This window comes from Oncorhynchus mykiss, chromosome 21, assembly GCF_013265735.2.
Source record: "Oncorhynchus mykiss isolate Arlee chromosome 21, USDA_OmykA_1.1, whole genome shotgun sequence".
NCBI lineage: Eukaryota > Metazoa > Chordata > Actinopteri > Salmoniformes > Salmonidae > Oncorhynchus > Oncorhynchus mykiss.
In genome coordinates, this window is record NC_048585.1 from 30,381,497 (window position 1) to 30,399,918 (window position 18,422).

Consider the following 18,422-nt stretch of genomic DNA (forward strand, 5'->3'; position numbering starts at 1 on the left):
CCCGAATACGGGTACGAGTCTAATGGGTTAACCTGACCTGAACCTTAACGACTAAACTTAACCCCTTACCTAAAATAGCCTTTTTCCATGTGGGGACTGGCAAAATGTCCCCCACTTGTTAAAATGTTCCTTGTTTTACTATCCTTGTGAGGACTTCTGGTCCCCGCAAGGACAGTAAAACCAAAAATACACACACACACACACACACACACAGTGGTACGCTGCATCCCACATGTCTAGTAAGCCTAAATAATATAAATGGCATATTATACCGGACTGATTATTCCTTATGAATAAGGATATCAATAGGAGTCATATTAGGAGTGTTTCCTAACCTAACCAGGAAACTCTTAGGACCCTAGTTTTCTTACACCGCACACAGGTTTCTACCGCATTACAGCATGTCGATTTATAGAGGAGTAAACCAAAGGTATGACTCCTTCCATCTTGGTCCTGAGCCAGATCTCTAGCCATGCTGTAAACACACACGTGAGGACTTAGTGCGGATCGGGATCGATCCCTTGATAAAAATGCACAAGGTGTCTGTAGGATGCGGCAGCCATCTTAATGATCCTCCTCCTCCTTTTCCGCACGTGATTGATGGGACAGCTGTTTGGAAGGAGCCGCTCCTGCTCTCTCTCTCTCTGAGTGTGTGTGTGTGGATGTGTATACATGCACTCCCTCTATATGTGTGTGCGGGTGTGAGTGTGTCGTCTATTCTGTGTTTGACTTTTCTCCGAGTGCAATTAGAGCAGACAAGGCCCCTCAAACAGCATTAGCATACAGCTTTGTTATCCTCATGTGTCGTTAATCATTGAGGCTCCCTGGACCCATGCCCGTCCCTATTCATATCTATGGGCTGATGAGCTCTCCCTCCACTACGCTGATACAGGCCAGTCCTGCTGCCAATGGGTATGTGTTGTGATATAGTGTGGGGTGGACATTCAGATATATGGCTACAGGATGTGATTAGCGGAAAGGATGTATTAACACAGGAATTGGATGGATAGACCTGTGGAACCAAGGAGAGAGGGGGGTGAGGAAAGTGTGTGTGCATGTGCTTGCGTTCATGTGTGTATGTGTGTTTGCCCGACCTATTGTATGCATCTTTGTGGATCAGTCATATCCTTGACGTGCCGGCCCAGACCTACAGATCTACGCGGTGAGCCCCATCCCAGAGAGCCAGGACGTGCTGCAGAGAGACGGAGTGCCTGACAACATCAAGAGCTTCTATAAGGTCAACCACATCTGGAGGTTCAGATACGACAGGCCATTTCACAAGGGCACCAAGGACAAGGAGAACGAGTTCAAGGTGGGAGACACGCAGTGTTTGTGCACGCAAAAAAAAAAACTCTCCCTCTGTGCCTTTCTGTTTCTCTCTCTCTCTTGCCTTTCTGTCTCACTCGTCTCATCATCTTATGTCTCCTTTCTGGACTTGTTAGTGTTCTCATTCGATGTTTACCCCACATCCCTCTCCTTACTCACTTTCCCTCCCTCTCCCTCTCTCCCAATCTCTCGTCCTCCCTCTCTCCACTCTCTTGTTTATTGAGTGGTTGTGTGGGTGGCTCATGGTCTTCCTCTCTGTATTACAGGTGTGTTCAGGTGTTGTTTAATTCATAGTCCTACTAATTAGACTCTGGGGCTAGGAGAGGCTGAGACATGGAGCTCAGTCTAAATATCGTCTCTCCAGACTCCACCCACCCACGCTCACTCAATCTCCATTCGTTAACCTAATTTTGTCAGGTTTATGAATTGGATATCATCATCATATCCATATCGTCCCGAGGGTTAGGTTTCCCAGCTGTCTTTTTTTGGGGTCTAGTTAGTACTTGAGAGAAACTGTTCAGGCCAAGTAGATTTGACATTTAATATGGAAATATTAAGTAGCATGAATCAGTTCTGTGTTGATGTGATCTCGGAAAATGATGGGACAGAAAATGCAATTTGGTTTCTAAACTCCTTGTGGATGAAAGGAAAGGTATTACTGGAATATATAAGAATCTCGTGTTTTAATTCATTTAATTCAGTGACATTGCATAATTTGCAGATCGGTGTAGACTGCTGCTATGAGAACTCTGTATCCATGAGTATGTGTACTACTTGGACATTATATGAACCGGTGCCTACACATCATATATTGACAGGAGAGAAAAGCAATGTTCTGTGCTACTCGGATGTGTGGGTGAATGTGTTTGCAGAGTGCCAGCATTAACATGAAGTGTGTGTGTGCCTGCCTGCCTGCACATGTCCATGTGTGTCCATGTGTGTGTGTGTGTGTGTGTGTGTGTGTGTGTGTGTGTGTGTGTGTGTGTGTGTGTGTGTGTGTGTGTGTTTTCAGAGCTTGTGGGTGGAGAGGACTACACTAACCCTGGTCCAGAGCCTGCCAGGAATCTCCAGATGGTTCGAGGTGGAGAAGAGAGAACTGGTGAGTCTCTTTACACTCCTCCAATAACCTCCTCATATAACCCCATTCACAACACACTGCTCAATGCTGACCCAGCTATGTTCTAACTTTGCAGAGAGCCCAACCGAGCTCCCTGAGTGTAGACCTATATTAAAGGGAAATTTCATCTCCAGCACCACCCCAACATCTACATCTGTGAAAATTGTGCATTTCTATGTTTTGTCGTAAAAACAAATTATGGGAAGATAAGTGTTTCCAATGATTGTGAAATGTCCCTTTAAGAGAAGGGTGAAAGTTATTCATAAGATTCATAATTATAATGTTACTCTGTAACTTCTGACGGATCAAGCTGCATACGGGAAGGCTGTGTCTTAGAGAGATGGTGTTTGTTTTAGGGATGCACGATATATCAGTGAACATGTCTGAAATATTGAAACGAGGCTACAAAGAAAGCTAATGGGACTGTAGCGACTGTGTTGACGTCAAAATCGGGGGTGTGAACTAGGTTTCTATTCAAGTGTTGATCGACATGGTAATGGCTCTATAGTATTGGAGAAAAGTGGAAAAAAACTGACCCTCCATTACATCTTGAAGTGTCATGACGTGTCATCCTTTAAAAGCAATGGGGTAAGGGGGATACCTAGTCATTTTTTGCGTCATCATTGCATGCGATCATCATTCTCAAAGCCGCTGTTTACTTCTAAGATCACTTTAGCACCGCCCTAAAAACCCGATTAAAATTAGACACAAACCTTCAAATAGGTATGTAATGACACATCTTATTTACATTTTTAGAGGCGATAAGGTAATAAGTTGGACAGATCGAGTGAAAAAAAGCAATTTTCCCACACAACATCTCTCCTCATTATCACGCATTAGTTTCGCTTCCCCACCCGCCATTTAAAAAAAGGCCCAACGGGGCTCATTGCCTGCTTGAATTATGCAGAAACGGGCAGCTTTTAGGTCATGTAATTGATTATGTTGGAAAGGGGAGAAATTGTGCTTTACAATGGTATTAACATTACAGTTGATCTGGAAGTATTTCGTTTTTGGGGCGCTAAAAAAAGGGCAATTGTACGGACCAAGGCGATGTACGAGTTTACGTTACCTAGCTAGCACCAATACAACCAGCCTGACAACAATGTGACCAGTAAAAACTGCAGTCATTTTCATTATTCTTAGCAATGATTTAGGAGTCCTTGTGAGTAAGTATTAGCTAGGTTGCCACTTGTTGTTCGCCTATTGAAATTGAACTTCAGTTCATGAAAAATAAATAGCTAGCCAGCTACTTAACACTGTTGCCCAAAGCTAACGTTATAAGCAGCCAGCTAGCATCATCTGTCTAGTGAGGCTCCACCGGACCGGGTTATGTGTTGTGAAGCTAGCCACAATAAGGATTAGGCACAATAGTGGAAATTGCGTTTTGCCTTCAAAATAAAAGTGTGTCATTGGCAGTGGTGCAAATGAATACAAATAGTATAATTTTGCCATACTTTTACTTTGAAGGCTAACCGCAAAGTTTCACATAGATGGGTCCGACCACTATTAATCAAATAATAACTGTCTTATTAATTAGGGTTATTTTAGATGATGACACATAGCTATATAGTTAGCTAGCTAACTAGAGCTACTGAAACAGATTATGTCGTTTTGCTATGTTTTTGGGGAAGAATAGTGTTTGCATCCATGAGCTAGCTAGCTTTTTTTATGACCAGCACTGTAGGTGCGCGAGACAACTTTACCAGCATCATAGCATTCGTATCGATGAATCGTTGTGACATATGAAATACGAGTGATAGAGTAATCAATGTGTAATAATTACGTACAAAATTTATGAACGCGTTAAATTATTATGTGACGTGCAGTCATATTCAGGTCCTGATTGGTCAATAAACTTATTTGACATGTCAAATAGTGTTAAATATTATATTATTTGACATGCAAAGACCCAAACGGCGTTCCATAGAAGTCCTGGTTGAGAATGAAACGACTGAACAAACGAACAACGAAACAACACAGCAAGTAAGTGAAAGAAATAGGTTTTGATTATGTTTTACTGGTAAAGGGGACATGCGTAAATGCCAACTAAATAACTTTTTGGTCAGTGTGGTGTGTGTGTGTAAACTTTATTTAAATAGGCAAGTCAGTTAAGAACAAATTATTATTTACAATGACGGCCTACCCCGGCCAAACCTGTACGACGCTGGGCCAATTGTGAGCCACCCAGTGGGACTCCCAATCACAGCCGGATGTGATACAACCTGGATTCGAACCAGGGACTGTAGCGACGCCTATTGCACTGAGATGCAGTGCCTTAGACCGCTGCGTCCATGTGTGTATGTGTTAAATATTTAACTGTACTAGAATGCTTAAAAGGCTGCTAACATTTTAAATATTGGTTATCGGTATCATCTTTTTTGGCAAGGAAAATATTGGAAAACAGTATCATCCAAAAATGTCATATGCACCTGGACCACTATTTTGTTTTTGTGTGTGTGTTGAGAGAGTGTGTGTGAGAAAAATACTTTGTGTTAATGTGGCCTGCCTTATTTTGTGTGTCTCGTCTCTACTTATACATGTTCTGATTGTGTGTGTGTGTGTGTGTGTGTGTGTGTGTGTGTGTGTGTGCGTGTGTTTTGTGTTTGTTGTATCTCTACATATAGGTATGCATATGTCTGTATATATGCTAATATCTTATCACCCTGTGTTTTCCTCCTCTAGGTGGAAGTGAGCCCGTTGGAGAATGCCATCGAGGTGATTGAGAACAAGAACCTGCAGTTACGGACACTGATCGCCCAGTGCCAGAGCAGGCAGATGCAGAACATCAACCCCCTCACCATGTGCCTCAACGGGGTCATCGACGCCGCCGTCAATGGGGGGCTCGCACGCTACCAAGAGGTCAGAGGGCAGTGATGATGTGACTGGCTTACATCGGTCACTCAATATTGTGTGGAGACATTGTCTGGGCATGCTAGATCTAGAATGTCAGTCCAGTCTGTCTTATGTGTTTGTTTAAAAAGTGCGCAGACAGTAATACAGACACGGACAGGGACGGACGTAGATGGGGACAGATGGCAGACGGACAGATGGAGACAGAGACAGCATGAGACAGACTGCGACAGACAGAGATAGACCGCAACCGACAGACCGCAACCGACAGACAGCAGCCGACAGACAGAGACAGACATACAGCAACAGAAATACAGACAGCAACATTCAGACAGACAGACAGACAGACAGACAGACAGACAGACAGACAGACAGACAGACAGCAACAGACAGATACAGACAGCAACCGACATGCAGTCCTCGACAGACAGACATACAGCGATAGACAGATAGCAACAGACTTACATACAGCGAGGGAGACTGCGACAGGCAGGACAGGTAGAGAGGGAGACTGCGACAGGCAGGACAGGTAGAGAGGGAGACTGCGACAGGCAGGACAGGTAGAGAGGGAGACTGCGACAGGCAGACAGGTAGAGAGGGAGACTGCGACAGGCAGGACAGGTAGAGAGGGAGACTGCGACAGGCAGGACAGGTAGAGAGGGAGACTGCGACAGGCAGGACAGGTAGAGAGGGAGACTGCGACAGGCAGGACAGGTAGAGAGGGAGACTGCGACAGGCAGGACAGGTAGAGAGGGAGACTGCGACAGGCAGGACAGGTAGAGAGGGAGACTGCGACAGGCAGGACAGGTAGAGAGGGAGACTGCGACAGGCAGGACAGGTAGAGAGGGAGACTGCGTCAGGCAGGACAGGTAGAGAGGGAGACTGCGACAGGCAGGACAGGTAGAGAGGGAGACTGCGACAGGCAGGACAGGTAGAGAGGGAGACTGCGACAGGCAGGACAGGTAGAGAGGGAGACTGCGACAGGCAGGACAGGTAGAGAGGGAGACTGCGACAGGCAGGACAGGTAGAGAGGGAGACTGCGACAGGCAGGACAGGTAGAGAGGGATACTGTGACAGGCAGGACAGGTAGAGAGGGAGACTGCGACAGGCAGGACCGGTAGAGAGGGAGACTGCGACAGGCAGGACAGGTAGAGAGGGAGACTGCGACAGGCAGGACAGGTAGAGAGGGAGACTGCGACAGGCAGGACAGGTAGAGAGGGAGACTGCGACATGCAGGACAGGTAGAGAGGGAGACTGCGACAGGTAGAGAGGGAGACTGCGACAGGTAGAGAGGGAGACTGCGACAGGCAGGACAGGTAGAGAGGGAGACTGCGACAGGCAGGACAGGTAGAGAGGGAGACTGCGACAGGCAGGACAGGTAGAGAGGGAGACTGCGACAGGCAGGACAGGTAGAGAGGGAGACTGCGACAGGCAGGACAGGTAGAGAGGGAGACTGCGACAGGCAGGACAGGTAGAGAGGGAGACTGCGACAGGCAGGACAGGTAGAGAGGGAGACTGCGACAGGCAGGACCGGTAGAGAGGGAGACTGCGACAGGCAGGACAGGTAGAGAGGGAGACTGCGACAGGCAGGACAGGTAGAGAGGGAGACTGCGACAGGCAGGACAGGTAGAGAGGGAGACTGCGACAGGCAGGACAGGTAGAGAGGGAGACTGCGACAGGCAGGACAGGTAGAGAGGGAGACTGCGACAGGCAGGACAGGTAGAGAGGGAGACTGCGACAGGCAGGACAGGTAGAGAGGGAGACTGCGACATGCAGGACAGGTAGAGAGGGAGACTGCGACAGGTAGAGAGGGAGACTGCGACAGGTAGAGAGGGAGACTGCGACAGGCAGGACAGGTAGAGAGGGAGACTGCGACAGGCAGGACAGGTAGAGAGGGAGACTGCGACAGGCAGGACAGGTAGAGAGGGAGACTGCGACAGGCAGACAGGTAGAGAGGGAGACTGCGACAGGCAGGACAGGTAGAGAGGGAGACTGCGACAGGCAGGACAGGTAGAGAGGGAGACTGCGACAGGCAGGACAGGTAGAGAGGGAGACTGCGACAGGCAGGACAGGTAGAGAGGGAGACTGCGACAGGCAGGACAGGTAGAGAGGGAGACTGCGACAGGCAGGACAGGTAGAGAGGGAGACTGCGACAGGCAGGACAGGTAGAGAGGGAGACTGCGACAGGCAGGACAGGTAGAGAGGGAGACTGCGACAGGCAGGACAGGTAGAGAGGGAGACTGCAACAGGCAGGACCGGTAGAGAGGGAGACTGCGACAGGCAGGACAGGTAGAGAGGGAGACTGCGACAGGCAGGACAGGTAGAGAGGGAGACTGCGACAGGCAGGACAGGTAGAGAGGGAGACTGCGACAGGCAGGACAGGTAGAGAGGGTGACTGCGACAGGCAGGACAGGTAGAGAGGGTGACTGCGACAGGCAGACAGACATAGAATAAGAAGGAGTTCCTTCAGACACATTCAAGGACATATAAAATCACACATTACTTTGAAATATATACTTAAAAATACATACAGTGGATAAAAGTCCTGAATCTCTGTACTCTGTAAATTAAGTGTTAAATGAACCCTTTCTTTTCTTTCCAAATCCATAACGGAGTGCCATAGCGTCGGAGCTATAATCACTCCTTTTCAAGGAGACCTCCGGCGTCAGCCAGCTAACTGTGTGTACTGTACAGTGGCTCTCGGTTGCGTAGCAACGCCACGCGTCGAGTTTGCGGCGAGGCTTAAGGGTGCCAAGTTAGCAGGGGTCTGTTCTCGTCATGACCGCCACTACCTCTCACCTCTATTAAACTGGTGGCGGCGATGATGTGATGAAGCCAAAGATGAGGAAGTAACAGGAAATGAGTTTGACCTGGGAGAGAATAACTAAGCTAGCTACGGTTGTGTTTGCGCAACGCCCACCTGTTGCTGCGTGAAGTACATTATCTGCCAGAGCTTTGATCCAATAGGCTCATTGTATGAAGGATGTGATGATATACAATGCTGCTGAATCTGTAGACTACATGATGTGACTGTTTAGATCCAGTAGGTTTCATGTACGTATATACCATGATATTCAATGCGTACATTTTATAAACATATTACTAATTTCAAGTGTGTACCATTGAGGGATATAATGATGATCTATACTATCCATAAAGGCAATGGAGAACGTCATACATACACATTTTGTATGCCTAATTCTCCATGATATTAATGTATGGAGTTGTCTTGAGGAATATTGCACACAATACACCATAAATCAGTTTCTTTATTAGGATAACGCAATTGACTTTTATGCCAATTTGTTCAGCCATAAATGAAGCCGATATCAGTATTCATATTTCGATTTACTGCTCATGGTTATAGTTCCAGCCCTGAAGGAGAATCCAGCCTGATTTAATATATATTTATTGCCAGCATTTCATCTTTAATTGAGGTTTTATAATGATTCACAATGTCACTTGACACTTGGAGTTTCTCCTCCTATCTCAAGTCCAACCAGCACCAGAGAAAAGTCTAATTTGATGCAAATATTGGTTGTTTTTCCACCCTCGGCTATGGATTTCAGACAGTTTTATTCATACAGCCGCGCTATGATTCACTAAGACGGAATAAGTCCCTTTTTCTGTGGCTTTGGACTATCTTTCACAGCAGTTGTTTTGGTCAAAGCGACCGTGGCGTTCACAGCGTCACAGCAGGGGTCGTAAAGCTGTGTTTTGTGTCGGGGATAACGATCGGGAGATGAGCCTGCTACTGTAGCCTAGCTAGCGCTGTTACAATGTTCACATGGTGGTAATTGTGTGTGTTATTGTTTAGCTAGCGTCATGGTAAGAGGTTGCCTCTCACGCTCAGATGGTAGACACAGATAGGACCATGCCTGTTTAGGAGCGGGCTTTGACGTAAGCAGTGAGCTCCTCTCGCCTTTTGAGTCGCCCCCCCCCCTCCCCCATATGTCTTTTTGGAGATAGCCTGCCACAACGTCCTTGTGAGGGAGACCAAACCCTGCTTTCTCCTTTGTGGCGACTCTTCCCCCTTTTGCTCTCTTTCCACGGAATATTTGAAAAGAGATTTTGAGTTGTTGTTGTTGTTCATTTTCTGATGTGTTTTTATTGTGATGCAGATTAAAAAGCCTCGACTCTAATCTGCACTCATCTCAAGGGTTGCAAATATCAACATCAGGGAATATGCAACAGACACACTCATAATTATGCAAAGCATGTTTACATTATGAATATTATTTCTTCATTTTTGTCTTTTGCCCACAAAAAGATATATATATATATATATATATATATATATATATATATATATATATAGAGAGAGAGAGAGAGAGACAGATAGATAGATAGATAGACAGACATACATGCATGGTGACACAATGAAGTAAACTGAAAGCATACAATGAATTGTGTTCATGCAGGCGTTCTTTGTGAAGGACTACATCGTGAATCACCCTGAGGATGGGGAGAAGATCGGACGACTAAGGGAACTCATGTTCGAACAGGTCAGATTCCCGACGTTGGAAAACGCTAGCCCCACTTTACTAGGAGAACTGCTTAGCTTTTGTGATGATATTTCATCTGGAAGAGATTAACGTTAGCAAACAAAAATGCACCGTCTCCGACTCCCCCCTCCAGGCTCACATCCTGGAGTATGGCCTGGCCGTCCACGAGAAGTTTGTTCCTCAGGACATGAGACCTCTACACAAGAAGCTGGTGGACCAGTTTCATGTGATGAAGTCTAGTCTGGGGATCCAGGTTAGTGAAGGCCACTCAACAGGAGCACCAATCTCTAATCCTCAAATGGACCTTCATCAAGCCTGCGTTAGCGCAGCCATAACTCATGCTAGCATAAACAATAGGCCAATCACAGGTTTCTTCTCTTCTCTTTCTCTCTCTCTCTCTCTCCGTTTGCCCTTCTCTCTAATCCCCACCCCAGGAGTTTCCAGCATATGTGCGCGCTAGCCCCGTGCACTTCACCAACGGCAGCCCGCGTAGTTCATGCAGGAACTCGGTCCCCAACATCATCAGCCCAGATGGCGCTCGCGTGGTGGCCAGACGCAGGTGAGAAACACTGTCCTCGTCTCGCTTTATCTTTTTTTTTCCCTCTTCCTCTCTCTCTTCACACCCTTCCTCATACTATTTTCTTTCCTCTCCATCTTAACTTCTCTTTTTCCTTTCTGTCTGTGCATCCTCTACTCCCCCCCCCCCCCCCCCCCCCCCCCCTCTATCTCACTTCCTGGAATGGCACCATATGGGCATAGGTGGGCAGACTGGCACCTGCAGTGAGCTCTCTGTGTGTGTGCTCAGTGACCCTGCCAGTCTCTACCTGTGACATCCTACCTCCATCCTACCTCTTCACGAGCGTAATGAGGCATAGACATACACAGCCCAGAGTGAAATATACACACACACACATACACGTGCAAGCACACACAGACGCACACCCAAACTCAATCTGTCCTCTTAAAATCGTCAGCTTGCTAATTTAAAACTCACTAACAGTTACTTGTGATTTAAGGAGAGATTATTTGGCTGTGATTTTCTTCTGAAACCCAAATATTGTGCCTTTTTATTAGAATGATATGGTATTATGTCAGATGAATGCACAACCACATTCTGAAAGTAACGGATCTTATTTTCTCTCTCTTTCTCTATTTGTTTCTCTCTTTCTCTCGCTCTCTTTCTCTCTCTATTTCTCTCTCTCTCTCTCAATGTGTGTGTTATGTTTGTGATCAGTCCCCTCACTTACCCGGCTGTCAACCGCTACTCATCGTCATCGCTGTCATCTCAGGCCTCCAATGAAGTGAGCAACATCACAGGGCAGTCGGAGAGCTCTGATGAAGTCTTCAACATGCAGGTACAATTCCGAACTAATAAACCCGCAACCTCCCTTTTTACCAGAGTGAATTCCTTTTTTTTGTGTGTTTGCAAAAGCTCACGTGAGAAAGGTACTGATTTGGATAATTCCATTCCCCCACACGATCCTGGCTGTCTATAATTCTTAACTTGTCAGTGATATTGTTGATGTAGTTGTTTGTCCCTGCAGCCCAGTCCATCTACCTCAAGCCTCAGCTCCAATCATTCTGCCTCTCCCAACGTGACCAGCTCTGCTCCGTCCAGCGCCAGAGGTAAGACGAGCAAAGAGAAGGAGTAAGAGGGGGAAAGAGAGTGTGAGAAAGTGGGGGGGAGGTGAACCCAATGAGGAACAAAAATAAAAAATATATCACCTATTGGAAAGACACCACAATAACCCAAAACACACTTGAATGCTTTCTGGCCTTCCACACAGTGCTTGGTGGCAAACTATCTGACCACCGTGTCGGAGAAAAACAGACTATTTACAGACTCAAGGAGCACAGCCTGGCCATAGAGACCGGCCGTCACAGGCGGATCTGGCTACCCAGAGAGGACAGGCTGTGCACACTCTGCCCTCAAAGAGAGGTCGAGACAGAGCTGCATTTCCTTTTCCACTGCGAGGACTTTGCCGACATACAGGCAATTTTCTTCTGCAAAAAAAGAAAACAAATATGACTTTGAAAGAAAAACATTGGGAGAAAATAACCTCTCTAGAAGGAGAGAGAGAGAGAGAGAGAGAGAGAGAGAGAGAGAGAGAGAGAAGAAAAAACAGCTCATATCATATCTGAAATAGTATCAGTACTTGCACTGGGAACAATCTGTATTCAGACCAAAATACTTCACTGAAACAGAAAACGGTGTCCTACTGGAGGACATCAAGAAATCATTGGATGAGGGAAACGTGGTCGGAGCAGTCTTCCGTGACATGAACACGTCCTTTGACATAGTTAATCACAGTGTACTGATCTCCAAACTCCACATGTTCAAGTTCTCAGACAAAGCCATACGCTGGTTTGGTTCATACCCCCAGAGATTTGCTTTGTGCATGTAATTGCGATAATGTGCTGATATGTGATTCAATGTCATTTGAATTGATTATGCATGACTTTCTTTCCTTTTGTGTTCCATAAAAGACATTCTAGGGACGGTTGTTGACAATTTGTGTTCGATAGAAACACCCATGTTCAATGTGTCCATGTGTTTGCACTTGTCCCCATCCAAATAAACCAAACAAACAAACCAAACAAAAGAGATGAAAATAGACAGAAAGAAATAGCACGAAGGAGGAGAAATCAAAGGATTACCGTTTTGTTGTCATGTAGTTAGATTGGTAAGAAACTAAGTGTTGTGTGATTGAAAAAAATGTATGCATGAATGCACACATGGGAGAAAGAAAGAGAGATGAAATGGAGACACAAATCAAATCTTGAGAGGGTGCATTGTTGATTACGCCTGTGAATCAGAGAGAATGTCTCTAAGCCCTATAAGAAGCTTGGTGCCACAGCCGGCCAGGTTAGGAGGTTCTCTAGAGGATTGTGACTATCTAATCGCTCCTCCAGCCTCTTATCTCCCCTCGCTCAGACACTCACGTGTTTCTGCCCGACGCAGATCATAAACATAAGAATACATGGAGACATTTCTGGATGCCTGTACACTCCCCTTGGCAAGCTCCTGTGCAACCAGAAGGACCCCTATAAAGCCACTGCCAGGACCATAAAGTGTTTAGAGATGTACAGCAAACTGAACTGCCTGTAAGATTCCCATATGATGTCCATTCTAAAGCTAATTGCCATATAATGTGTAATGGAAAAGGATCTATGGGCAGCCAGTGATACGCTGTAATCGTTACTGCCTGCAATGTGTTTGCGTGTATCTGTGCACACGTGTGCGTGCGTCGTCTGTGTACACATTATCCCTGGAATGAGTGTCTGGCGCCACCACAATCTGACAGCCAGCCCCGCAGGACAGGTCTTTTATGTGCTGAGGTTAGTGAGATGGAAACAGCCAGGGTGGAGGATGTGGAACAGGGAGCTGTTGGTTGGTCGATGGTTGTTGACTGCCAGCTTCTATGCTCGTTTATTTGTGTGTATCGCTTTTCTAACAAGACCACCTTTTGCACTTGTGTTTTTTGTGTCATCATTGGTTTAACACCTATTCTCACACTCCCCCCCCCCCCCCCCCCTCTTCCTCTCTCTCTCTTTCTGTCTCTCTCTCTCGCCAATAAAACAAATAACACAACGTCTCTCCCCTATCTGATCTTGTTAACCTAGTTAAAGCATATGTATATTGTAACTTCATCCTACTGCTTACGGATACGATTATCGCTGGTCAGATTAGCACACCAGTAAATAACTAACGTTACACCGCAAGTCAGATGGCTCGTTGCAGAAAATGGTGCATGTTCAAAATGATAACCAGCTAACGTTAGCTAGCTACATTGGCAAAGATTATGTATATACTGACAAGATACAGTGCCTTGCGAAAGTATTCGGCCCCCTTGAACTTTGCGACCTTTTGCCACATTTCAGGCTTCAAACATAAAGATATAAAACTGTATTTTTTTGTGAAGAATCAACAACAAGTGGGACACAATCATGAAGTGGAACGACATTTATTGGATATTTCAAACTTTTTTAACAAATCAAAAACTGAAAAATTGGGCGTGCAAAATTATTCAGCCCCTTTACTTTCAGTGCAGCAAACTCTCTCCAGAAGTTCAGTGAGGATCTCTGAATGATCCAATGTTGACCTAAATTACTAATGAGGATAAATACAATCCACCTGTGTGTAATCAAGTCTCCGTATAAATGCACCTTCACTGTGATAGTCTCAGAGGTCCGTTAAAAGCGCAGAGAGCATCATGAAGAACAAGGAACACACCAGGCAGGTCCGAGATACTGTTGTGAAGAAGTTTATAGCCGGATTTGGATACAAAAAGATTTCCCAAGCTTTAAACATCCGAAGGAGCACTGTGCAAGCGATAATATTGAAATGGAAGGAGTATCAGACCACTGCAAATCTACCAAGACCTAGCCGTCCCTCTAAACTTTCAGCTCATACAAGGAGAAGACTGATCAGAGATGCAGCCAAGAGGCCCATGATCACTCTGGATGAACTGCAGAGATCTACAGCTGAGGTGGGAGACTCTGTCCATAGGACAACAATCAGTCGTATATTGCACAAATCTGGCCTTTATGGAAGAGTGGCAAGAAGAAAGCCATTTCTTAAAGATATCCATAAAAAGTGTTGTTTAAAGTTTGCCACAAGCCACCTGGGAGACACCAAACATGCGGAAGAAGGTGCTCTGGTCAGATGAAACCAAAATTGAACTTTTTGGCAACAATGCAATCGTTGTCCACAAAGCGGCAAGGTGGGCTGTAATTCCTGCCTATCCTTTCTTTGGATTGGTGGATACATCTAATTTATTGTCATCTTCTTTTGAATATTCAATGAGGGTTGATGACAACCACGTGTATTCAATGGCGAGAGATGCTCTGCTACTAGCCTTAAAGTTGCCAGGATGTCACGTGTCCTACTTATATCAGTACACTCGTAACAACTTAAGCATTACGAAACATCTATTAGATCAAATAAACCTTACGTAGCAAATAAGCCATACATTTTTTGTTGACCAAATTCCACACTCATTGACCTCCATACAAAAGCTTCATTGCTTGGTGGGCAAAACATCTAATAAAATGCCACCAGCTGGAGGGAGGGAGATATTCTGCCGAGTTGAGCCTCACTCTTCCTCTCTGCCATTAGCTCCTATCTGATATCTTTGCACCATGTTAATCTAGCCAGCTAACTAGCATAGTAGCTAATATAGCTAGCTAGCTAGCTAGCTAACACCACAGATGAAAGGTTTAGTTATTGTAATCTTTGCTAACAGGTCATATAGCTAGCTATCTGCTTAGCTAACTTGCTTATTGCATGCATGTCAAGGGCACATCAACACTAGCCTTATTATTAGTGAATTAACTAAACTAATATTTGCAACAGGAGTTTGATTTTGGTCACTGTGTCAATTCATCCATTTCTCAATACTGCAACTTTCTGTTGGAGAATGAGCTAGCTTGCTGCTGTTGATTTGCTTCGGCATTGTGCAGTGCTCGTGGCTCAGGCAGTGAATGAATGGCGGCTGGCATAGCAGCAGCTTTGCTATGTAGAGGGACTATCAGAAGAGCCGACATAGAGAAGGGTTGATAGCCTATAGACTAGAAAAGGCCAACATCGGCCCGATATATCGTCTCAGACTGTCACACCCTGACCATAGTTTGCTTTGTATGTTTCTATGTTTTGGTTGGTCAGGGTGTGATCTGAGTGTGCATTCTATGTTACATGTCTAGTTTGTCTATTTCTGTGTTTGGGCCTGATATGGTTCTCAATCAGAGGCAGGTGTTAGTCATTGTCTCTGATTGGGAGCCATATTTAGGTAGCCTGTTTTGTGTTGGGTTTTGTGGGTGATTGTTCCTGTCTCTGTGTTTGCACCAGATAGGGCTGTTTTGGTTTTTCACATTTCTTGTTTTTTTTAGTCTATTCATGTATAGTTTCTTTATTAAAGAACCATGAATAATCACCACGCTGCGTTTTGGTCCGCCTCTCCTTCAACTCAAGAAAACCGTTACACAGACGATTATTGGTCGTTCTCTAATATGTAGTAATGTACAGTACCAGTCAAAAGTTTGGACACACCTACTCATTCCAGGGTGTTCTTTATTTTTACTATTTGCTACATTGTAGAACAATAGTGAATACGTCAAAACTATGAAATAACACATATGTCGTAACCAAAAAAGTGTTAAACAAATCAAAATATATTTTATATTTGAGACTCTTCAAAGTAGCCACCCTTTGCCATTCTCTCAACCAGCTTCATGGGGTAGTCACCTGGAATACATTTCAATTAACAGGTGTGCCTTGTTAAAAGTTAATTTGTGGAATTTATTTCCTTAATGCGTTTGAGCCAATTATTTGTGTTGTGACAATAGGGCTACAGAAGATATCCCTATTTGGTAAAATACCAAGTCCATATTATGTCAAGAACAGCTAAAATAAGCAAAGAGAAACAATCATTACTTTAAGACATGAAGTTCAGTCAATGCGGAAAATGTCAAGAACTTTGAAAGGTTCTTCAAGTGCAGTCGCAAAAACCATCAAGTGCTATGATGAAACTTGCTCTCATGAGGACCGCCACAGGAAAGGAAGACCTAGAGTTACCTCTGCTGCAGAGGATAAGTTCAATAGAGTTAACTGAACCTCAGATTGCAGCCCAAATAAATGCTTCTCTGAGTTCAAGTAACAGACGCATCTCAATGTCAACTGTTCAGAGGAAACTATGTGAATCAGGCCTTCATGGTCAAATTGCTGCAAAGAAACCACTACTAAAGGACAGCAATAATAAGAAGAGACCTGCTTGGGCCAAGAAACACGAGCAATGGACATTAGACTGGTGGAAATCTGTCCTTTTGTCTGATGTGTCCAAATTTGAGATTTTTGGCTCCAACCGCCATGTCTTTGTGAGACGCAGAGCAGGTGAATGGATGATCTCCGTGGTTCCCACTGTGAAGCATGGAAGAGGAGGTGTGATAGTGTCACCAGCAAAGCACCCCCTCACCGTCTGTGATTTATTGAGAATTCAAGGCACACTTAACTAGCATGGCTACCACAGCATTCTGCAGCGATACGCTATCCCATCTGGTTTGCGCTTAGAGGGACTATGATTTGTTTTTCCACAGGATAATGACACAACACACCTCCATGCTGTGTAAGGGCTATTTAGCAAAGAAAGAGAGTGATGGAGTGTTGCATCAGATGACCCGGCCTACACAATCACCTGATCTCAACCCAATTGAGATGGTTTATGATGAGTTGGAAAAGCAGCCAACAATTGCTCAGCATGTGGGAACTACTTCAAGGCTGTTGGAAAAGCATTCCAGGTGAAGCTGGTTAAGAGAATGCCAAGAGTGTGCAAAGCTGTCATCAAGGCAAAGGGTGGCTACTTTGAAGAATCTCAAATATAAAATATATTTTGATTTGTTTAACACTTTTTTGGTTACTACATGATTCCATAGTTTTGATGTCTTCACTATTATTCTACAATGTAGAAAATAGTAAAAAATTAAGAAAAACCCTTGAAACATTTGACTGGTACTGTATGTATGCCTGTAAGACTAATATATGTTGTTAATGTTTTTAAATGTATGTACATTTTAAAGTATTTTTCGTTACGTGTTGGACCTCAGGAAGACTAGCTGTCACCAATAAAATCTACATCTAAATCTCTCCTCTCTCTTCACCTTTCCCTCCAGGTTCTCCCCAGCTCCAGGACAAACACAAGCATTCCAGAGAGAACTCCTGCCTCTCTTCCAGGGAGAGACCCGTCAGTGCCATCTACCCCAATCCCCTAGACCCTGCACAGGTGAACACACACAAACAAATCAATACTCAGACAAGTACAGTTATAATACCTTAATTAAGATCTCTGCAGTCTGAACCAAAAAAGCTCTTCAGCCGGCATGAAATGTCACTCATAGTATGGATTTCTCAAAATTAAGACTGTAAAACCTGAACTCCACATAAGTCAAAATATCTTACTCTCCTTTATGGATTTTGTAGCTTCAGTATTGTGCTGTCTTGTTTGCTTTTTCTAGAGGGCGACCCCTCATCAAATAGGTGACACCACACTACCCCGAAGTGATCCTAACCTTTCTGCACCAGACAAAGGTAAAACATGTCTCATTGTCTTGTATGTCATCTCAGTCATTGTCTCCATCTCTCTTTCCAGTACATGAGTATATAAGCCCAAAATCATTACATCACCAAAGTATCCTGGGCTATGTGTCGTACCAAGACACTAGCGGCCTGCTAAACAGTCGCTTCTCATCCTAGTCAGTCAAAGAGATCATAGCTGTGGTCATCTGTCCGGACATGAGTGTAGTTGACAGACTGACCGGTATAGTTGACAGACTGACCGGTGAGAGTGTGACAGACTTTGTCTGGAGAGGAGACATCTGCTTCAATGACAGCCTCTCCCCATGAGGTCTATTCCTTCTCAGCTCCATCAGTATTCACAGTCAACAACAGACATGCGAGGAATCCCAAATGGCACCCTATTCCTTATATAGTGCCCTACTTTTGACCAAGGCCCATGGGGCTCTGGTCGAAAGTAGTGCACTTTATAGGGAATCGGGTTCCATTTTTGGACACACACACACACATTAAATTGATGCTTTTTATATATTAATATCAGAACGCGTGAAAACACGTT

General features: G+C 44.8%; 1 protein-coding gene across 5 annotated transcripts in view; it reads left to right on the forward strand.

Moving 5' to 3' along the window:
* The window catches only part of LOC110500216 (dedicator of cytokinesis protein 4), a 146,183-nt gene that overhangs the window by 117,398 nt on the left and 10,363 nt on the right, over positions 1 to 18,422 (forward strand). For all 5 annotated transcript variants that reach the window (XM_036957600.1, XM_036957603.1, XM_036957602.1 and 2 more), the window contains 10 exons: positions 1,146 to 1,312; positions 2,339 to 2,425; positions 5,126 to 5,302; positions 9,715 to 9,798; positions 9,932 to 10,051; positions 10,233 to 10,357; positions 11,033 to 11,153; positions 11,343 to 11,424; positions 17,464 to 17,573; positions 17,806 to 17,878. In XM_036957600.1, coding sequence (XP_036813495.1) covers positions 1,146 to 1,312; positions 2,339 to 2,425; positions 5,126 to 5,302; positions 9,715 to 9,798; positions 9,932 to 10,051; positions 10,233 to 10,357; positions 11,033 to 11,153; positions 11,343 to 11,424; positions 17,464 to 17,573; positions 17,806 to 17,878 — 1,146 coding nt within the window. The remainder of the gene's footprint in view (positions 1 to 1,145; positions 1,313 to 2,338; positions 2,426 to 5,125; positions 5,303 to 9,714; positions 9,799 to 9,931; positions 10,052 to 10,232; positions 10,358 to 11,032; positions 11,154 to 11,342; positions 11,425 to 17,463; positions 17,574 to 17,805; positions 17,879 to 18,422) is intronic.